Source organism: Salmo trutta, chromosome 9, assembly GCF_901001165.1.
Source record: "Salmo trutta chromosome 9, fSalTru1.1, whole genome shotgun sequence".
In the NCBI taxonomy this organism is placed as follows: domain Eukaryota; kingdom Metazoa; phylum Chordata; class Actinopteri; order Salmoniformes; family Salmonidae; genus Salmo; species Salmo trutta.
In genome coordinates, this window is record NC_042965.1 from 24,578,489 (window position 1) to 24,602,498 (window position 24,010).

The 24,010-nt window shown below is 42.5% G+C and overlaps 1 protein-coding gene across 2 annotated transcripts in view; it reads right to left on the bottom strand.

The window, feature by feature from the left end:
• The window catches only part of LOC115200269 (collagen type IV alpha-3-binding protein-like), a 35,833-nt gene that overhangs the window by 7,186 nt on the left and 4,637 nt on the right, over positions 1-24,010 (bottom strand). For both annotated transcript variants that reach the window (XM_029763200.1, XM_029763201.1), the window contains exons 3-10: positions 17,313-17,429; positions 14,662-14,769; positions 10,793-10,928; positions 10,428-10,514; positions 9,961-10,118; positions 4,332-4,424; positions 3,890-3,976; positions 3,546-3,638 (exon numbers count right to left, since the gene is read on the bottom strand). In XM_029763200.1, the coding sequence (XP_029619060.1) occupies positions 3,546-3,638; positions 3,890-3,976; positions 4,332-4,424; positions 9,961-10,118; positions 10,428-10,514; positions 10,793-10,928; positions 14,662-14,769; positions 17,313-17,429 (879 nt within the window). The remainder of the gene's footprint in view (positions 1-3,545; positions 3,639-3,889; positions 3,977-4,331; positions 4,425-9,960; positions 10,119-10,427; positions 10,515-10,792; positions 10,929-14,661; positions 14,770-17,312; positions 17,430-24,010) is intronic.

Consider the following 24,010-nt stretch of genomic DNA (forward strand, 5'->3'; position numbering starts at 1 on the left):
AGAGGGATTACCACCCTTCACTACATGAAAGGGATTATGCAAATCAAACAGTCTAAATCATTACGAGAGATCACTGTAACTAGGTAAAATCTTTGAAATTGTTGCATGTATACTGTATTTTTTTTTCAGTAGTTCAGTTGTCATCCATAATTATCGGTTATACAATAATTGTGCCAGTCCTACCTACACACACAAATATGACCGTCACCGATACATACAGCACATGCCATAGTCAGCATGTATCAAAACTCCAAGAGTTCAGTTGTTATGGTTTGTCTCTAAATTCCTTTCCTCTCACTATGAAGCTGTTTCACTGTAACAATCCTGCCAGTACTATTGGAGCCTTCTGATCTCATCTGTAGGCTACATAAGAGAGACACCCGAGATCATGTGTGTGGATGGATGTAAGCTGGTTTGGGACTCTCCAACATGGGTATTCTTGCTGATCTACTTACTCTCTTGCGTGCCTGTCTCTGCTCTCCTGACAGGTTGTTTTATGGTGGTGTCTTTATGTTCACATAAGGAAATCAGTCAATTTAAATAAATTAGGCCCTAATCTATGGATTTCACATGACTGGGAATACAGACATGCATCTGTTGGTCACAGATCATTTTTAAAAAGTTAGGGCCGTGGATTGGGAAATCCAGTGACCACCATTTGCCTCATGCAGTACGACAGATCTCCTTCGCATAGTTGATCAGGCTGTTGATTGTGGCCTGTGGAATGTTGTCCCTCTCCTCTTCAATGGCTGTGCAAAATTACTGGATATTGGCGGAAAGTGGAACACGCTGTCGTACACATCGATCCAGAGCATCCCAAACATGCTCAATGGGTGACATGTCTGTATGAGTATGCCACCATGGACACACTGTTCACAACGTTGACGTCAGCAAACCGCTCACCCACATAATGCCATACAAGTTGTCTGCCATCTGCCCGGTACAGTTGAAACTGGGATTCATCCATGAAGAGCACACTTCTCCAGCGTACCAAAGGCCATTGAAGGTGAGCATTTGTCCATGGAAGTCGGTTACGAAGCAGAAACTGCAGTCAGGTCAAGACCCTGGTGAAGACGATGAGCATTCCTGCAATCAGCATGCCAATTGCACGCTTCCTCAAAACTTGAGAAATCTGTGGCATTGTGTTCTGTGAGAAAACTGCACATTTTAAGCTGGCCTTTTATTGCCCCCAACACCTGTGTAATGATCACGCTGTTTAATCAGCTTCTTGATATGCCACAGCTGTCCAGTGGATGGATTATCTTGGTAAAGGAGAAATGCTCACTAACAGGGATGTAAACAAATTTGTGCACAACATTTGACAGAAATAAGATTTTTGTGCGTATGGAACATTTCTGGGATCTTTTATTTTATTTTAGCTCATTTTTTTTCTTGTAACCTTTATTTAACTAGGCTAATTTGTGGTCCCATAGGGCGGCGCACAATCGCAGCCTGATTTTATACAGCCTGGATTCGAACCAGGGACTGTAGTGACGCCTCTTGCACTGAGATGCAGTGTCTTAGACCACTGCGCCACTCGGGAGCCCATGAAACCTACATGTTGCGTTTATATTTTTGTTCAGTATACATTAATTTCAGGAGAAGGGGCGATTCAACTTTGTATTTAAGTAGATATAGGTTCACCCAATAGCAGTCTATTTTTACATGAAGTGAGTAAAGTTGATAGTCATTTTCCGAGCAGAATGCCAGTCGGGAGGAGAAAACTAATTTCCAAAAGTTAAGTGATCAAAACCATTTGTTATTAAGACAAGGGGGGTTACCAAAACTGTTGTATTCATTATGTCGTAGGTCATTTTCAAAACAGGCAAAAAAATATATAATATCAACAATTTACAATAATAACAACTATGAAAATAACCGTGGCCATTTACAGTGCATTGGGAAAGTATTCAGACACCTTGACTTTTTCCTAGTTACAGCCTTATTCTAACAATTAAATAAAACATTTCTCAATCTACACACAATACCCCCTAATGACAAAGCGAAAACAGTTTAAAAATGTTAGCAACAAAAGTTTAAAAAAAGAATACCTTATTTACATAAGTATTCAGACTATTTGTTATGAGACTCGAAATTGAGCTCAGGTGCATCCTGTTTCCATTGATCATCCATGAGATGTTTCTACAACTTGATTGGAGTCCACCTGTGGTAAATTCAATTGATTGGACATGATTTGGAAAGGCACACATCTGTCTATATAAGGTCCCACAGTTGACAGTGCATGTCAGAACAAAAACCAAGGTATGAGGTCATAGGAATTGCCCATAGAGCTTCGAGACAGGATTGTGTCGAGGCACAGTTTCTGGGAAAGAGTACCAAAAGTTCTACACCATTGAAGGTCCCCAAGAACAGTGGCCTCCATCATTCTTAAATGGAAGAAGTTTGGAACCACCAAGACTCTTCCTAGATCTGGCCGCCCAGCCAAACTGAGCAATCGGGGGAGAAGGGCATTGGTCAGGGAGGTGACCTAGAACCCGATGGTCACTCTGACAGAGCTCCAGAGTTCCTCTGTGGAGATGGGAGAACCTTCCAGAATGACAACCACCTCTGAAGCACTCCACCAATCAGGCCTTTATGGTAGAGTGGCCAGATGGAAGCCACTCTTCAGTAAAAGGCACATGACAGCCCATGAGAAACAAGAGTCTCCGGTCTGATGAAGCCAAGATTGAACTCTTTGGCCTGAATGCCAAGTGTCACGTCTGGAGGAAACCTGGCACCATCCCTAGGGTGAAGCATGGTGGTGGCAGCATCATGCTGTGGGGATGTTTTTCAGAGACAGGAACTGGGAGAATAGTCAGGATCGAGGGAAAGATAAAACAAACAAAGCAAAGTACAGAGAGCTCCTTGATGAAAACCTGCTCCAGAGCACTCAGGATCTCAGACTGGGCCGAAGGTTCACCTTCCAACAGGAAAACTATCCTAAGCACACAGCCAAGACAACGCAGGAGTGGCTTCGGGACAAGTCTGTGAATGTCCTTGAGTGGCCCAGCCAGAGCCCGGACTTGAACCCGATCGAACATCTCTGGAGAGACCTGAAAATAGCTGTGCAGCGACGCTCCCCATCCAACCTGACAGAGCTTGAGAGGATCTGCAGAGAAGAATGGGAGAAACTCCACAAATACAGGTATGCCAAGCTTGTAGCATCATACCCAAGAAGACTTGAGGCTGTAATCGCTGCCAAACGTGCTTCAACAAAGTACTGAGTAAAGGGTCTGAATACTTATGTAAATGTGATATTTCTAAAAACCTGTTTTTGCTTTGTCATTATGAGGTATTGTGTGTAGATTGATAAGGGGAAAACACTATTTAATCAATTTTAGAATAAGGTTGTAACATAACAATGTTGAAAAAGTCAAGGGATCTGAATACTTTCCGAATGCACTGTACATCCATCAAATTGATTTATAAAGCCCTTTTTACATCAGCCGATGTCAAAGTGCTATTCAGAAACCCAGCCTATATAAATGGCAATTATTTGTTACCCGGATTTCAATAATGGTCAAACCCTATGTTTGTGTGTGTACCTGTTCGGCGAAGCGGTGGGTTCCGATGGTGGAGTATGTGTCTCCAGGAGGGACTGGGGTCAGTCTAGGTTTCCTCACCTTGTCTGACTGACACTGAGAAGGTACACACAACACCACAGACAACTCTAATTATTCTCACAATACGCTCTCATAATACACTCAGTTGTCTAATCCCAAAACGATCACACCTGTAGGTCCAATATCTAGATTCTAGATCTGAAAGGAAAGGACATCTCTTTGTTCTCTTTGTTATGCAAGGAGGAAAATCCGCCACACAGATGTTTCAGATCTATACAGAATGCCGGCAGGTGGGAACTAGCGAGCAGAGTAAAATTGTAACGTACCTGCTCCTCTATCTTGTCTTGTCTGTCCAGGGCAGCTTCCACCGCATCAAAGAACTCATCCTCATTTATGAGGCTATTAGGACCCTCCTGTAGAAACAACACCATGACAAGGGACAACTCATTACGACAGATGTACTGTTTCCAGGATGTACAATCTAATAGCCAAATCAATGTCATGCAACAGGAATCAATGCCCTGCAATCTGACTGGTATATACCCACTATGACTAATACAATGGCATAACCATGAGCTTATAATGTCAATTTTATAGTATCTATACTCATAAGCAAGTGGAAATAAATATTTAGCATTCTTGTCTCTTCTCACTTCCTGAGTCATTACTAAGTCAGATACCTATGATAACTCATGTGGATTGGTTACAGTATTTATCGTCACTACAGGAGGAAGTGTCAGGACAGTTTTGGCAGTTTGAAACTCTTACCTCGTAGTCGGGGCCTCCATAGTGAGATTTCTTCTTCAGTTCACTCAAGGCCGACTTGTAGGCATCCTCCACCCTTCTCCTCTTCTCCAGCTCCTGAACACACAGTCAATGGGTCAACTGGAAGGAATATTGTTCATGAAGAGGCTATACGCTTGTGGTAAGATAACTCGCCATCTCAAATCTAACTCAATGTGTTTCAACAGTATACTGGAAAAATGGTACAAAAACGTCATGATACTTTTTCGAACATCATGGTACCGTTTCATATTATGCTACCACAATTTTCAGCCATACCGATCTAAAAGAACCTTCTGGTGCCTGTTATAAAATGTTAAGTCTTCAAAAAAAATTAAGAAATTCAGTTGAATTTAAGCAACAGCTACTAGTCTCATATTTGCTGGTCCAATAATGTCCACTTGACTTTCATGAGCATATCATGTGGCAGCAGTAATCAGCCTGCCGCATCCCCTATCAGTCCTCACTCACCTGTTTCTCTGTTCTCTCTTCCTGCACATCTGTTCCTCCATCAGTTGAAACATAATGTAGTGGTGATGGTGAGCGGGGTTGCAGACCCTGATGAGTCTTCTGTTAAATTTATACATTTGTTTCTAAGGCACTCCATCGCAGTGCTTGAAGCGTTACTACAGATCTGGGTTCGATCCCGGGCTGTATCACAGCCGGCCGCAACCGGGAGACCCATGAGGCGGCGCACAATTGGCCCAGGGTCGTCCGGGTTAGGGGATGGTTTGTTCCGGCCGAGATGTCCTTGTCCCATCGCACTCTAGCGACTCCTGCGGCAGTCCGGGTGCAGTGCACACTGACACGGTTGCCAGGCGTACGGTGTTTCCTCCAACACATTGGTGCGGCTGGCTTCCGGGTTAAGCGAGCAGTGTGTGAAGAAGCGCTGTGGCTTGGCAGGGTCGTGTTTCAGAGGATGCATGGCTCTCGACCTTCGCCTCTCCCGAGTCCGTACAGGAGTTGCAACGAAGGGTAAAAAGTAAAAAAAAAATTCTCGTATATATATATATATATATATATATATATATATATATATATATATATATATATATATATATATATATATATATATATACATACATACACACACACACACACACACACACACACACACAGTTGAAGTCGGAAGTTTACATACACTTAGGTTGGAGTCATTAAAACTCGATTTTCAACCACTCCACACATTTCTTGTTAACAAACTATAGTTCTGGCAAGTCGGTTAGGACATCTACTTTGTGCATGACAAGTCATTTTTCCAACAATTGTTTACAGATTATTTCACTGTATCACAATTCCAGTTGGTCAGAAGTTTACATACACTAAATTGACTGCCTTTAAATGCTTGGAAAATTCCAGAAAATGATGTCATGGCTTTAGAAGCTTCTGATAGGCTAATTGACAGCATTTGAGTCAATTGGAGGTGCATCTGTGAATGTATTTCAAGGCCTACCTTCAAACTCAGTACCTCTTTGCTTGACATCATGGGAAAATCAAATGAAATCAGCCAAGACCTCAGGATTTTTTTTTTTTAGACCTCCACAAGTCTGGTTCATCCTTGGGAGCAATTTCCAAACGCCTGAAGGTGCCACGTTCATCTGTACAAACAATAGTATGCAAGTATAAACACCATGGAACCACGCAGCCATCATACCGCTCAGGAAGGAGACGCGTTCAGTCTCCTAGAGATGAATGTACTTTGGTGTGAAAGGTGCAAATCAATCCCAGAACAGCAGCAAAGGACCTTGTGAAGATTCTGGAGGAAACAGGTACAAAAGTATCTATATCGACATAACCTGAAAGGCCGCTCAGCCAGGAAGAAGGCACTGCGCCAAAACCGCCATAAAAAAAAGAAAGACTACGGTTTGCAACTGCACATGGGACAAAGATCGTACTTTTTGGAGAAATGTCCTCTGATCTGATGAAACAAAAATATAAACTGTTTGGCCATAATGACCATCGTTATGTTTGGAGGAAAAAGGCAAGCCGATTCTATGCAGTATTCTACGCTAGAGCACTCTGCTCAAAATAGTTTAAATTCCAGTCCCATGCTCCACCAGAGGTAATTAAACTGACTCAAGACAAATGAGGCTGGCCTTTGTCTGGCAACCTCTAAGACTTGTCTTCAGGTAGCAGGAGGGAGGTGCTTCCTTGCTCATGATGCCCCACTTAGGTGCAATAAACCTGGCTGACTGGCTTGAGAGCTGTCACAAAGTACAAAGAGAACGACGTGCCGCTTCGCACAATGAAATCCACAACAAACACTAAACGGAACAGTAGGCACACCTACTTCAAAAAGACACAGAATTCCAATAACAACATGAAGCAGATGAAATGTCACACAGGATTAAAAACAAACTTTTACAAGATGGAACAGGACACTACTGAACGGTGCTGCTGCCTACATCTCTACCACAGGTCCATTACAATTGTAATGACTAAGGATAGAAAGACAGTACACCTTTGGATTAGGATAATCTCCAACTTGAAACTAACTCAAATTCCAACTAACAGATCTGTCAAACTAGTGACTAAACCCTATTATCAAACAACTACAACATAGTGGAAATTGATCCAAAGTCCAAATATTGACTAGAAAAAAGGAGGGAAGGAGAACTGAGGTACAACAGTCAGTTTTGGTTTCCATTTAGAGCGTATTCCAATCTGCTGTGGTGTGTTGGCAGCAGCCATCGCTGAGACCTAGGCCTATTAAAGAAAAAAGCTAAGTGAGAAGTAGCCATTGGACTGAAGCAGAAAGAAATTCCCATGATCACCACAATACCTACTCCACCAATGCTCTACTAAGGTTTACCAGCACACAGCTTTGACCTACTACAGTAGCTACACTACATGGCCAAAAGTATGTTGACACCCCTTCAAATGAGTGAATTCGGCTATTTCAGCAACACCGTTGCTGACAGGTGTATAAAATTGAGCACACGGCCATGCAATCGCCATAGACAAACATAGGCAGTAGAATGGCCTGTACAGAAGAGCTCAATGACTTTCAACATGGCACCATCATAGGATGCGACCTTTCCAACAAGTCAGTTCATCAAATGTCTACCCTGCTAGAGCTGCCCAGGTCAACTGTAAGTGCTGTTCTTGTAAAGTAGAAACGTTTAGGAGCAACACCGGCTCAACCACAAAGTGGTAGACCACACAAGCTCACAGAGCGAGAGTAGCATGGCTGTGTGCTCGATTTTATACACCCGCCAGCAACAGGTGTGGCTGAAATAGCTGAATCCATTAATTTGAAGGGTATATGCAGTACCAGTCAAAAGTTGACACACCTACTCATTCCTGGGTTTATTTTGACTATTTTCTGCATTGTAGAATAATAGTGAAGACATAAACTATGAAATAACACATATGGAATCATGTAGTAACCAAAATAAAGTGTTAAACAAATGAAAATATATTTTATATCTGAGATTATTCAAAGTATTCAAAGATTATTCAAAGCTTTGCACACTCTTGGCACTCTCAACCAGCTTCAAGAGGAATGCTTTTCCAACAGTCTTGAAGGAGTTATACACAGAAGATCTCAGCTAAACAAACATTTATTTTATCTGTCGCTCTGTGACCGCAGATAACTTCAGAATGAAGTTGACTACAATACAAAGTTGTCAATGTCTTTGCAATTGTTATAAACAAGCAAAGGATAAAACGCTGCTTCAAATGAAAACAGATGACTGCATTGAAAGAAATACAGTAGGCCTATATACTGTATTTCAATCACATTTAAATAAATTGAGTTCTAATTTCATAGTGTAGGCCTAACAATGTGTGCAATGATGTGACAAATAGTCAATTTAGTGCATACCCTAAGCATTAGAATAACCTTCCTCAATATTTGATCATTTCTTTCTAGGAGCTCAACCATTGTCAGTATCTAATGTTAAGGTAAGATTTGAATGGAGAGCGCTGAGCCAAGAGCAGTGCTGCTTTTCTTTTGATCCTATCAGTATCTGTAGCAGAATTAGGTTAAGAAAGGGTAAGGGTTAGCGAAAATGCTCTCCTAACCTGCTATGAAAAGTATTTTAGGGAAATCAAGGTTGGTCTTGCTTCTCATGTGCCTGGTGTTAGCTAGCTCTGCAGCAACCGAGTTGTTGGTCCCAATTTTAGCATTGTCAGAAATGCTACAAAAAAGGTAGCACATCGTTGGTTCTTAAGGGACAGAAAATGAGCATGTGAGAGCGATAAATACATTTTAAAAAACTGTTGCGCCTACAAACGTAGTCAATCCGCAATTTTTTAAGTCCAATGGTCACTTTATGGACACTATAGTCTCGTTTTAATCCGACTGACACAAGTTACGCAATGTATGCGCAGAAAATACTCTTAAAGCTCAATTGCTAACAAGCCTGTTAAACATTCTGGTATGTGATTCTCGGTAACGGCCGGACGGCTCAAAACGAGAGGCTGGGAGTGTGGTGTACCTCCAATCAAGTTGATTTGCTTCAACCAAAGCCTACACTATAATACGTACTGTAAAGAAGCGGCTGCAAGTCTGTAGTGGGATCCATCTCTGGCTTTCGTTTTTCAGTATGTCGGCCCTCTTATGTAGCGAGGGCTTCCAGGAAGACAGAAGGTACCACGATGTCCGAGCAGTCATCCTACTACTTACTCCAGTTTGTGTGTTGGAGTGTGTGTCCTGTCCTGTGACGCTCTCGCCCTGATCAACATAGGCTACACTCAAGATACACACACCCAGCCACGCTGGTAGTCGAAACCAACTGCAGGCTACTCCTACCTCCCTTTCTTGGGTTGGGCAACTTGCCTTGGAAAAAAAATGGAAGAACTGGTTTTCAACAGCTGAGCAGAGTAAGGATGTGAAGCTTTGTCATGTGTCTGACGCAAGGTAGGGAGGTGAATACCTACGGACTGCAGTATCTACATAGGAAATTCTCAATTCTTAATCCACTCAAATCGCCACTAAACCATTCAAACAATTAAACAATTAAACCATTCAAATGTGACTTTACGGAAATGCAGATGAAGTGTGGTTTATTTCACATGATGAAAATGAAAATAACCCTCTACCTTCAAAAGCAGGATTGTCTTGAAAGGTGTTTAACAAGTGCCGTCATTACAAAGTTCTTTCAGACAGAATGTCAATCTAGCCATGTTTTAATAGTTCTAATAGAACGCAAACTCACTATTATCTTCCCTGAAGAGTTGAATGTTTCTAAATGTTTTACATGCCTATTGCACAACTGTTGGACTTACTACCTGAGGGAGATTCTTTCCACATACAACAGTCAGGCATAATGAAACTAAGCCAATTAAGGCGGGGTGGGGCATTGAGGTGACCAGATGCACCAATCACCTCCACACACACACATTAGACTGGATCTGCCACCTCAGGTTAGACAACACCTCTGCTGAACCAGGAGTTGTGCATGTCTCCTCTCACTGGCTTAAACCATAAACACACCAGTCCACTTCTATTTCACCAGCCATGTTCCATTAAAAATGATAACTTCGTACTCTTCTGCAACAACAACCTGACTGGGGTAGTGTCCCATGAGAGAGGTGAGGGGTTGAATGACCCTGTTGGTAGCTAAAGGAGACTTGTGATTAGCTGTGACAGCAGTAGGCTGTGCCATACCTTGTCAAGTCTCTTCTGCCAGCTGTCCTCTCTCTTCACCATGAGTTCGATGCAGTGGGAGAGGGTGGACAGGATCCCAGCTGTAGTGGCCTTAAACGTGATGGCCTCGCCCTTAAAGTCGATCCCATTCATGCCCTTAGGATTAGCAGGGGGAAACACTGGGAGAGAGAGAGAGGGAGAGAGACACACTGTTAGATGACATGGTTCCAATGTCACATGCCACCATTCTACACATAACTGTGCTTTAGGGGTGATGAAACTAGTATTTGTTTTCTGATCTGCTTCCACAACACACATATTCAACACAAACACACATTTGGGAGGATCGCAGTGTTATCTACAGTGCAGCGCCCCTGGAGCTATTTTAGGGGTCAAGTGCCTTGCTCAAGGACACAAACACTCATATTGCTACAAGCAGTAGCAACTTTAGTAATAGTATAAGTGTGAATTTACACACTGATCCTCACGCTTCTCTTTGCTGCCGTTGTTGTTGTAAAGGCAGTCGCCATCGGGCCGTGTGCTCGTGGGAAAGTCGTCTTCATCCTCCTCCACCACTGGAAAGGAGACAAGACTTCATCATTGATCTACCTGGGTTGCCATTTCATGTCCTGTGGCCAGTGTGGTTATTACAATTTACATGGCCAGTTCAATATGGAATTGTTAAACCCACAGAAAGCCCCCAAAGCCCCTTCCAGGTATTCTTCAGTACCTCTGACTGTCCCTCTCCCTCCATGTTAGCTTATTTGTTTATTTTGATCCCCATTAGCTTGTGCAGAAGCTACTCTTCCTGGGGTCCCTCTCCCTCCACGTTAACCAGCTACATTAGGTCTACCTCTGTCTCTCTGGAACTCGTCCTTGGAGACGCCATCTGCGCAGCCATCAAAGTACTTCTGCAGCGTGTCCACCTGTCTGCAGAGGATGTCTCTGAACGTCTCCATCTCCGCCAGCTTCTCCGGCAGGCTGTGGCCCTTCAGGTCCAACAACACACAAACACACGGGTTCACTGTTAGATCTTAACATAAACAATCATGCATTGGGAATCAACGGGACGTCTGCACCAAGTTAAGGTTTGTCCCTTGGTAATGAATGAATTAAACAAAAGGCCTAGCTACATCTTTCCAGGGGCTGTATTGTCCAGGAGCAATTCCTGGGTATGCAAAATAACAATTTAAATGGCTCATAAAATGTATAAACTCCGCTTGGGGGGGGGGGGGGGTGTATACCAAGATAACAGACTTCTGGCACGCTGGCGAAATAAAGCAAATAAAAAGCGTTATAGAGGTTACATGAAATGGACAAGCTTTTTGGGGAGACTGAACATATTAGCAAAAGTCGTGAGTTTTTAAGTCTTAGGTCAAAATATGAATAGCCATTTCGAAGGAAAGGCTGTACACAAAAACGACAATACTGAAAAGACTGTCCTCTAAAGTAATCATGGAAATGACAAACGACGGCTATGTATGTTACAGAATCTGAAATAAACATTCCAGTCTTAAAGATTGTGATCAAAATCTATCATAACACATTTGTTGTCATTTAGAATGGTTTTAAAAAGGTCAGCGGAAAGCATATTGCATAATTACAGGTAGCCTGAATAGTATACAAGGCCAATTAGTACTCTAACATTCTATTTATTGCATATACAGTGCCGTCGGGAAAGTATTCAGACCCCTTCCTTGACTTTTGACACATTGTTATGTTACAGCCTTATTCTAAAATTGATTAAATAGTTTTCTCCCCTCAATCTACACAAAATACCCCATAATGACAAAGCAAAAATTGGTTTAGACATTTTTGCAAATGTGTAATTAAAAAAAAAAAACTGAAATATCAAACTTACATAAGTATTCAGACCATTTTCTCAGGACTTTGTTGAAGCACCTTTGGCAGCTATTACAACCTCGAGTCTTCTTGGATATGATGCTACAAGCTTTGCACACCTGTATTTGGGGAGTTTCTCCCATTCTTCTCTGCAGATCCTCTCAAGCTCTGTCAGCTATTTTTAGGTCTCTCCAGAGATGTTCGATCGGGTTCAAGTCCGGGCTCTGGCTGGGCCACTCAAGGACATTCAGAGACTTGTGCTGAAGCCAATCCTGCGATGTTTTGGCTGTGTGCTTAGGGTGGAACAAGCTCCCTCATGACGCCAGGACAGCGGAGTCAATCACCACCTTCCGGAGACACCTGAAACCCCACCTCTTTAAGGAATACCTAGGATAGGATAAAGTAATCCTTAAAAGATTTAGATGCACTATTGTAAAGTGGTTGTTCCACTGGATATCATAAGGTGAATCCACCAATTTGTAAGTCGCTCTGGATAAGAGCGTCTGCTAAATGACGTAAATGTAAATGTCGTGGTCCTGTTGGAAGGTGAACCTTTGCCCCAGTCTGAGGTCCTGAGCGCTCTGTAGCAGGTTCTCATCAAGGATCTCTGTAATTTTCTCCGTTCATCTTTCCCTCGATCCTGACTAGTCTCCGCCCCTGAAAAACATCCTCACAGCATGATTCTCCTACCACCATGCGTCACCATAGGGATGGTGCCAGGTTTCCTCCAGACGTGACGCTTGGCATTCAGGCCAAAGAGTTCAATCTTATTTTCATCAGAAGAGAGAATCTCATTGTCTATGTGTCCTTAGGTAACTTTTGACAAACTCCAAGCAGGCGGTCATGTGCCTTTTACTGAGGAGTGGCTTCTGTCTGGCCACTCTACCATAAAGGCCTGATTGGTGGAGTGCTGCAGAGATGGTTGTCTTTCTGGAACGTTCTCCCAGGAAGTCTGAAGCTCTGTCAGAGTGACCATCGGGTGGGTTCTTGGTCACCTCCCTGACCAAGGCCCTTCTCCCCCACTTGCTCAGTTTGGCCGGGCGGCCAGCTCTAGGAAGAGTCTTGGTGGTTCCAAATTTCTTCCATTTAAGAATAATGGAGGCCACTGTATTTGGGGACCTTCAATATTTTGGTACCCTTCCCCAGATCTGTGCCTCGACACAATCCTGTCTCGAAGCTCTACGAACAATTCCGTCGACCTCATGGCTTGGTTTTTGTTCTGACATGTCAACTGTGGGACCTTATATAGACAGGTGTGTGCCTTTCCAAAATCATGTCCAATTAATTGAATTTACCACAGGTGGACTCCAAGTTGTAGAAACAGCTCAAGGATGATCAATGGAAACAGGATGCACCTGGGTCTGAATACGTATGTAAATGAGTACCTGTTTTTATTTTAAATTTGATTAAAAAAAAACAGTTTTTCGCTATGTCATTATGGGGTATTTGTGTGTAGATTGCTTAGGCAGTCCCTCCAGGATTCCGCGATCGCAAAATCAACCAATCAGCTCATATTTGGCGAGAGCTCGCAATTTTGACCAATTCCCGCACTTTTACCGTGAAAAATGGCCCAATCCAAAAATCTCTCATTTGCCAATGAAAATAACAGCTAACGACCGTGCGAAACAATTTCCAAATGTTGTTTGAAACTAGAGAAAGTCGACAGTCACTTGGAATCAGCAAAGCATAAGAGAATATCAGAACAGTTCCCACAGCAGCGGCAGATCATGACTGAATTACAAAATGTATCGCAGAATTTCAGAATAGCTGCAGCAAAATCAACCATTTTTGGCCGTAGAAATCACTTTTTTCCCGCAAAATCCTGGAGGGACTGATTAGGGGAAAAAACAATTTAATCCATTTTACAATAAGGCTGTAACGTAACAAAATGTGGAAAATGTCAAGGGATCTGAATACTTTCCAAATGCACTGTACATGTGCCTATACTGTCAATCCACTTTTCTGGACACTGGATTAAGTTGGTGTATTTTGGGGTGCTTTCATTTGAAAAGGACACTCCAGGACTATTCAGATTGTTGATAAGCACTCTTCTCATCTTTCTATCCTTTAAAACATTACTGCCATGTATGAGAAATGCATTTCAGCTCATATTTTCCAAGATAATATTAGCTAGACGGAACATATCATTTTCAAGACATTAATAATTGCATCTTTAAAGTCTGAAGAATACATCTGAGAACAACCACACAAAATGTGCTGAATGCACAAGCAAAGATATGATACATCAATATCCATCACATCCACAACCGGTGGATGTGATGTCACTCTGGATAAGAGCGGCTGCTAAATGATTAAAATAGATGTTACGGATATCATAACACTGAAAAAGGATGCGGGCAATGAAGAGATAGAAAGTATTTATAGACCATATAAAACCTTGATAAAAGTTAGCTTTACAGGCTGTGACCGATGTAATGTGCATGTTTTAGAAAAACTTTTACTAAAAAAACATTATGGATGTGACATAGAGGTGTTGGCTGGGACAGGCTATCTTTACAAGACTGTGGAACACGCAAACAAAACTCACAACACTTCAATTTGGTCTATACTGCTTCATTAACATCACATCTTCATAACCAACACTGGGGGACAGCTGTGCGTGGAGAAACAAGCACTGAGCTCTTTCAACATGCAATGAAATATGATTGACTGAAAAGCCTTCGAGACTTGGCCTGCTACTCTTAAATGGACATAATTCATTCAATTTCCTACAAATAAAGCCTGAACTCCAACATGTAGACCTTAAGGATAATTATAAATGTGGTTTAATTTGGAAATGACTAACTATTTAGGCATGCGCAGGTTGACATTCCCATGGAATTTCCCTGGACATTTGTTGTGAGTGTTGTGGTGGTTTACCTTGAAGGAGGAAGTGGAAGTGGCAGAGAAGCCGCTGGCAGCAGAGGTGAGAGACAGCATGGAGCCATGACGCCTCAGACTGGACTCTGAACCATACCCCGACTCCGCCTGGAGGGGTGGGGGGAGAATACGTTAGACCAGTGTTCTCAGCTCCGGTCTTCATGCACCCCCAACAGTACATATTTTTGTTGTGGCCCCGGAAAAGCACACCTGATTCTACTTTTTAACTAATCATCAAGCCCTTGACAAGTTGAATTAGATGTGTTCGTTCCTGGGCTACAACAGAAAGTGTGTGCTGTTGGGGTGTACTCGACGACTGAAGTTGGGGAACACGGTGTTCGACCAGTCTCCAGAGTAAGAAATACATTATTCCCCCAGCCAGTGAAATACAGAATCAAACCCTGAGAAACAGGTCTACTACAGGAAAGCACAAGGATTGCCTTTAGTCCATTGGGATCTATTGAAGGGGGAACAGGAACACTGACTACGCCAGCTTGTGACCCAATAGGTTTGGAGGCTTGGTACGGTGCATTGTAAGCTAGGGTATGAAGATTTGTCCTATCATGATTATATACACGATGGTATCGACCCCTATTGGCAAACCACTTTTTTGCAAAATGTACAATAAAACCTCAGCTACAACCACCATTGGGCTATAATCACAATCAAAGTTAATGTTGTTGAAAGCCTGGACAGAGACTATGTAGAGGAAAATATTTTCTAATATTCCTGTCTGGTGGAGGCAGCTTCAGTATGTAACAGGCTTGTGTGTGTGTGTGTGTGTGTGGTGCCCACAGGATGCAAGGGAGAGGGACCAGAGACGTGCCTCTCGTGCTTCAGCCAGTGTAATCTGATCTTGCAATAGCTCTCACTTCACTTGCTACACATGTTGCTTCTTGTGGACTGTAGTGTCGCTCTGTCAGCTCTGATTGGCTCCACGTGAATGCTATACACAGACAGAGAGAGAGTATATTTCCTGACAGGACATTGAGCTGCTTTGGTGGAATTGTCCGCTGTGTCTAGCCTACATTCTTCCCTTGCTTTCTTATTTATTGAAATGGCCTACAGCAAATACAAATAGGCAAAGTAGTCAGATTGTCATAAACAGTAACTAGTAATGCTGCATAGTGCCATAAATACACTGAGTATACAAAACATTTAGAACATTTCCATGACAAACTAGCCAGGTGAAAGCTATGATCCTTTTTTGAGGTCACTTAAAATCAGTGTAGATGGGTGCCATTCAGAGGGTGAATGACCAAGACAAAATATTTAAGTGCCTTTGAACAGGGTACGGTAGCAGGTGCCAGGCGCACCAGTTTGTGTCAAGAACTGCAACGCTGCTGTGGTTTTCCATGCTCAACAGTTTCCCGTGTGTATCAAGAATGGTCCACCACCCAAAGGACATCCAGCCAACTTGACACAACTGTGGGAAGCATCTGTGTCAACATGGGCCAGCATCCCTGTGGAACGCTTCACACCTTGTAGAGTCCATGCCAGACGAATTGAGGCTGTTCTGAGGGCAAAAAGGCTGGTGCAACTCAGGTGTTCCTAATGTTTGGTATACTCAGTGTATAACTCACCTTTCTGGTAAAAATTGTTATTTATTGCTAAGATGTACTCACTTTTGACGACAAGCTCAAGTACTTATTAGTACCCTACCTCTTCTAAGAGTATCTTAAAATGAGACATCAGTCGTATCCCCCCCAAAAAACGTGCACTCGTCTTTTCCAACTAGCACCGACTTTGCAGATAACCTCTGAGGGGAAAATGACTTACTTCAACTGTGATGTGGTTGTTTCAGCTAGCTATCTTTAGATGAATGGAAGTTGCTCAGGATAAGAGTGTCTGCTAAATTACTCAAATCTAGTACAAATATGATGGAGTTCCTCTTCAAGAAAAGTGGGTGAATAGGGCATGAAGTATGCTAAGTTGAAATATCTAAATATAGTAATAATCAGTTTAGGGACTCACAGCCATTACATTTCACCTGCCTTATAACTATAAAATAAATATGATCATATTTAGTGACAGTGAAAATTGGCACTGTTTTATAGAACTGACGACAATGAATGTACTGCCTCTGAGCAACACACACACACACACACCATTCAAAAACCTGCTGGCCACTGGGCTTCCTCACACTACCATATTTGGTAGTGAGTGGAAGGAAACGCCAAGCGGATGCTTCACATTTATACATCTGGTGAAATAACTCCTCATTGTTCTATCTGTGGTATCATCCTGGCCCTAACACACACCAAGTTTTTCCTGTTCGTCCCACTTTCAACTGTCACCAACCAGTCCACCAGTTCCACTCAGGAGCAGTCATGTTGCAACATGTCAATTCCTGGGAATGGTAGCATACTGTAAATATGGGATCTGAAATCACCGTGCTTCCGGTTGCCACCGTCTCTCACTTGTTTGTATTTCTTGGCCCGGGACTAGAACCTTTCTGGCTACTGGCTGCCTCTCTAACCTCTAGTCTAGGCTACCTCTACCTCTCGTTCTATTCCAAACCAACCACTAGGCTGGTGCACTTATGTGTAGATCTTAAAGTATTGGACAATAAATGTAAATTGCACATGCCAAGGGGAATCTCTGGTATATGTCACTTGTGTACAAGAGAGAAAGAGATCCTTCAGTCTTACCTTGTGTAGTTGGATGGAGTCGATCCATTGGTGCCGGTGCTCTGGGTCCTCTGCCCGTAGGTACCACACACTGTCGTTCACACTAATGTCAAAACGACACTCGTCAAATTCGTGGGGCTGCAGGGAGAGAGAGTGAGTGGAGACACGAGTGACTAGGCCTATACAGGAGACGTCAATCTCTACAGCAGAAAGTACTTTGGGAAAAGCAGTGCGTCTACCGCTTTAAAAACAAACATGAGTGGCCAATAGATCCCTCTTTCAGAATCAACTCAACAAGGCCCAAACACCCAACACTAGGCTATATCATTATGCAGGGCTTCTTCGCATCAACATGTTGGTTGCAGGAGGAATGTGGTTCTGACTAGAGGTGCAAAGAGTATATTACTTGAAACTTTTGAAGTTTACCAGGAAACTACCAGAAATGTATCATATGACATCTAGTGGCCTTTTTGGGAAATTCAGATTATCATCACAGGTGTATCTCTGGCCCTCTAAAACATTATCTTAATATCAACCAACTTAGTGAATACTGTAAGAATATTTCGAAGATAAATACACAACGCAGAGGACGAGAGGTTAATAGAGTACTAACAATCAATGGCAATAGTAGTTTTTCTGTAATAGGGGATTAATGAGCAATGGGTATGGGAGGGATTTGTCTATACAGTGAGCCTGAAATAGGATACTTGTTATTTGGCCCAGTTTTATTGCAAGGAATTCTAATTGGCTAGGGCTGGGTTATAAAACGACATGCTGTCCCTTTGTTCTGTGGAGAACTGGGAGAGAACCACAGAAAAGCATCACTGAGGACAGGGGAGAATGACCATCTACCTCTCAGCATAACAACTATGATTTATCCTCTTTGAATAAACCCATTTTCCTCCCCCTGATTTGCATTGGGGTCTGTGTTAAAGAATAACATCAACTACTAACAATAACATTGGTGTTTAACATGAGTTTCAGCGTGAAATAGCCTTTACTTTTTTTTTACACATATTTATTTTACTATGTCAATATGTAAATCATTGGTTCCAAACTGGTGGCAGTTGTGAAGAAATAATCAATAGTTGGAAGAGATCATTTGGGAGACGTTTCTTTTGGTCCATATGGTCTATCCATTAGAAACTCATGGACATACATTTCTAGATTTGTTGTTGTGGTGGTGGTGGTGGTGGTGGTGGTTATTAAAGTATAAATGATCAAAGTTAATGAAAGGGAAAACCTAGTCAGTTGTACAACTGAATGCATTCAACTGAAATATGTCTTCCGCATTTAACCCAACACCTCTGAATCAGAGAGGTGCGGGGGGCTGCCTTAAATTGACGTCCACGGTGCCCTGGGAACAGTTGTTGGGGGTTAACTGCCTTCCTCAAGGGCAGAAAGACAGGGTTGTCCACCTTGGCGGCTCGGGGATTTGAACCAGTGACCTTTCAGGTTATTGGCTCCACCAATAACCTGGGTTTGGAATCTGTTCCTTAAAGACAGCAAGGCCTTTTTCTCCACATTTTCTGACTTCGAGCTACTCTTCCAGTACAAATGGCCCGTTGATGCCAGCTGATGTTGCCCCAGTTCACTACATTTTATAGGGCCCTATACAATGTTTTATCATCTTCTCTAAATTCAGTTTCTCCATTTAGTATTCCCAGGTTTCAGCTTTTTCCCCCACTCTCAAAAATCACACATTTTTAATAGAAAACAACAATTTGAGACCACTTTTGAGATCTGGGGAAAACCTAAGAAATTTTCATTTTTGGGTGTAGATAACCTTTCATTCAAGTATGCACCAGCTAGACATGTGCTTGGCTAGCAGTGTTTCTGTAGCACACGTGATTGCTGAGTTTGCTAAACAAATCACTACTGGATTGATGCAAATAATCATGATCTCATTCTGCAGGTAGGCATAGACTACTTTGTAGTTAACATTTAATTGAGAAGGTTTTTATGAAACCCTTTCCATCTACCAGAAGGCAGTTGTCATTAGCATCCTCGCTAACGGCTACACAAAGTGGTAGACAAACGTGCACAGACATGGGGATTCACACGCAGTTGCCTCTTCAGAAAGTTGAAGGAAAATACAAATCACTTACGCTACGCATTTTGTTCATGACATCATAACCTTTGGCAAATTAATTGATTTCCTACTAAGTTCAAGACATGATTAAATATTGTTAAATTATGTTTTAATGTCTGGATTCCGTCCACATTCCCTGCATCGCAAATTTTATAGGGCCTTATCTATTAATAAAGCTCCTCGTTTTATTTCCTGTAACCTTTGACAAGAAACTGCACAGCCCCCACACTATCTGGAACATACATGTAATGCCTGCAAAATTTCACACAAAATGTTATTGAGCTTGTTAAATCATAAAGCTAAAACAATCCCCATGTGTTCCATGTCATAAGTTAGTTTCAACTTCTAATGTAGTGATGAGGGAGGGCTGCTGGTTTCTCTTTAACCTCCTCCTGTACCAACCAGTACTGGGTAGAAGTTGTCATTGAACAGAGATCTGTAACCAGATTACCCCTCCCCGAAACACTATCCATTGTAGAGAAAAACAAATCTGACCTTAGAAACTGATCTAAGGGTAACTTCACCCTACTCCTATCAAGCATGTCCTTAAGAACCTCTCTACTGTCTGTGTGACTCAGAAGAACCATTAAGTCCACTGGCACAAGGCTGTATCAGACACGGACTATAAAGCCTGGCTTTATTGTCGCTCCTTCTCCAGGAGCACAGTGTGCTGCAATCTATCCCAATCCGTGTGTGTGGAGAGATCTGATTGAGAACACTGTAGCTGCCAATGCTGCAGTTGCTTCGCTTGTATCCTTGGTTGTTAAAAACAAAATAAAAATGTATTGTTGACATTATCTATAGTAGTTAGTAGGGATGCACAATATATTGGTAAGCATATCGGAATCGGACGATATTAGCTAAAAATGCCAACATTTGTATCGGCCCGATGTCTAGTATAACGCCGATGTTAAAAACCGATGTCAAAGCTACCATGCATACCTATATAACGTAGGTACATGACGTAATAACGCCACGTAAAATCCTAACCTACCCCACACAATGTCTGCTGTGTGGATCGAGCAGTCATTTGAAAGAGTAATAACATTTCAGCGAGACAACTCAAAGGCGAAATCCATTAAAGCCAAGATAATGGAATTCATTGCCATGGACAATCAACCGTTCTCTGTTGTGGGTGATGTTGGCTTTCGCCGACTGGTCGAGCACCAGTACACACTACCAAGTGCACTATTTTTCAGATGTTGCCCTACCGGAGTTACACAGTAATAGTGTCACTGCTATTAGCTTCACGACATGCATACTATGGAACGCCGGTTGGGTGTTTGCGTGTCAAAAAAGATACAATAGCACTGTCAAAGCTGTACAAAAAAGTCTGCAAACAAGCAAACACCGGCCACGTACGATGAGTATACAATACTGCGTTGGTAATAAAGCATTTGTTCGACCGCAACTTCTGGGGTAGCTAGCTTTAGCTTGGTACCTAGCTAGCACCAATACAACCAGCCTGAAAACAATGACCAGTAGAAACTGCAGTCATTTTCATTATTCTTAGCAATGATTTAGGAATCCTTGTGAGTAAGTATTAGCTAGGTTGCCACTTGTTGTTCGCCTATTGAAATTGAACTTCAGTTCATGAAAATAAATAGCTAGCCAGCTACTTAACCCTGTTGCCCAAAGTTAATGTTATAAGCAGCCAGCTAGCTCCGGACCGGGTTGTGTGTTGTGAAGCTAGCCACAATAAGGATTAGGCACTAGTGGAATTTACGATTTGCCTTCAAAATAAAAGTGTGTCATTCACGGATGCAAATGAACAAATAGTAGAATTATGCAATACTTTTATTTTAAAGGCTAACCGCAAAGTCCACTATTGTGGCTAATCCTTATTGTGGCTTGCTTCACAGATGGGTCTGATCATAAATTAGGGTTATTTTAGATGACACCTAGCTATATAGTTAGCTAGCTAACTATAGCTACTGAAACAGATTATGGTCGTGTTATTTGACACGTCAAGTATCTTTTTTGACACGCAAAAACCCAAACGGCGTTCCATAGAATTCCTGGTTGAGAATGAAACGACTGAATAACGAAACAGCACAGCAAGTAAGTGAAAGAAATAGGTTTTGATGATGTTTTACTGGTAATGGTGACGTGCGTAAATGCAAACAAAATAACTTTTCGGTAAGTGTGGTGTGTGTGTAACCTTTATTTATCTAGTCAAGTCAGTTAAGAACAAATTCTTAATTACAATGACGGCCCGGTCGATGCTGGGCCAATTGTGCGCCGCCCTATGAGACTCCCAATCACGGCCAGATGTGATACAGCCTGGATTCGAACCAGGGACTGTAGTGACACCTCTTGCACTGAGATGCAGTGCCTTAGACCGCTGCATCCATGTGTGCGTGTTACCTATTTAACTGTACTAGAATGATTAAAAGGCAGCTAAAATGTTAAATATCGGTTATCAGTATTTTTTTTTTTTGGCAAGGAAGATATCGGTATCAGCCAAAAATGTCATATCGGTGCATCACTAGTAGTTAGTAGCAGTATTACCATCATTATCAACTCTAATGTGAAGATATTTTACCTTGTACGTGAATATGAACGTAACAGAGAATACAAAACCTAATACATCTCTGACAAACACACACATATTGCATGAAAAGAGCAGTGTATGATTTCCATCCCTCTTGGAAGAAGCACAGGATACTGAACAAATGCAGCAGATACTTCTGAGAGCAATGGGTAAACAGTAGCCTGCGGTGTTGTGACACAGCATGAGGTTGAGCCATAGCCCGAGGCGAAATTATCTGACTTGCATTTTCTGCATAAGTACTGTATCTACAGTGGGCGTGAGGTGAGCGTACTGTACCGAGTCTATGGTGTACATCCTAACAGTGAAGCTGGCCTCTATTGAGCAAGATATTAACCGATGGCCAGTGTTGGAGAGTAGTGAACTACATGTAGTTCAACTAATAATTTAACTACATTTTGCAGTAGCTTGGTGCTAGTTGAACTAAGTTCAGATCTTGGTAGTGTTTTTTGTAGTTAATTACTATTTACCATGTAGCTAACTACTGGACCTACATTACTTTTTTGGCAAAAATAAAATCTGAGTAAAGTAGGAAAGAATTTTATTTTTTGGCATCAGACCTTCCTAATTCTCACTTGAAACACTGTTTTAATTTAGCCTATTAAACACAAACTTTCTGTTAACACTTAACTCCAGGAGTGATCTGTTCTTGCAATTTGAGGACTATGATATTCCAGATTTAGATCTAGCAATTTCGTGATAAATAATCATGATGTAGTGAACTACTTTCCCAAAGTTACTTTATGTAAACTAAACTCAGCAAAGAAATAAACATCCTCTCACTGTCAACTGCATTTATTTTCATCAAACTTAACATATGTAAATATTTGTATGAACAGAACAAGATTCAACAACAGACATAAACTGAACAAGTTCCACAGACATGTGACTAACAGAAATGGAATAATGTGTCCCTGAACAAAAGGGGGGGGGTCAAAATCAAAAGTAACAGTTAGTATCTGGTCTGGCCACCAGCTGCATTAAGTACTGCAGTGCATCTCCTCCTCATGGACTGCACCAGATTTGCCAGTTCTTGCTGTGAGATGTTACCCCACTCTTCCACCAAGGCACCTGCAAGTTCCTGGACATTTCTGGGGGGGGATGGCCCTAGCCCTCACCCTGCGATCCAACAGGTCCCAGACGTGCTCAATGGGATTGAGATCCGGGCTCTTCCCTGGCTAAGGCAGAAAACGGACATTCCTGTCCTGCAGGAAATCACTCACAGAACGAGCAGTATGGCTGGTGGCATTGTCATGCTGGAGGGTCATGTCAGGATGAGCCTGCAGGAAGGGTACCACATGAGGGAGGAGGATGTCTTCCCTGTAACGTACAGCGTTGAGATTGCCTGCAATAACAACAAGCTCAGTCCGATGACGCTGTGACACACCACCCCAGACCATGACAGACCCTCCACCTCCAAATCTTTCCCGCTCCAGAGTACAGGCCTCGGTGTAACGCTCATTCCCTCGACGATAAACACAATAATCACCCCTGGTGAGACAAAACCGCGACTCGTCAGTGAAGAGCACTTTTTGCCAGTCCTGTCTGGTCCAGCGACGGTGGGTTTGTTCCCATAGGCGATGCCAGTGATGTCTGGTGAGGACCTGCCTTACAACAGGCCTACAAGCCCTCAGTCCAGCCTCAGTCAGCCTATTGAGGACAGTCTGAGCACTGATGGAGGGATTGTGCGTTGCTGGTGTAACTCAGGCAGTTGTTGTCATCCTGCATCTGTCCCGCAGGTGTGATGTTCAGATGTACCAATCCTGTGCAGGTGTTGTTACACATGGTCTGCCACTGCGAGGACGATCAGCTGTCCACCCTGTCTCCCTGTAGTGCTGTCTTAGGCATCTCACAGTACAGATATTGCAATTTATTGCCCTGGCCACATCGGCAGTCCTCATGCCTCCTTGCAGCATGCCTAAGGCACGTTCACGCAGATGAGCAGGGACCCTGGGCATCTTTCTTTTGGTGTTTTTCAGAGTCAGTAGAAAGGCCTCTTTAGTGTCCTGAGTTTTCATAACTGTGACCTTTAATTGCCTACCGTCTGTAAGCTGTTAGTGTCTTAATGACCATTCC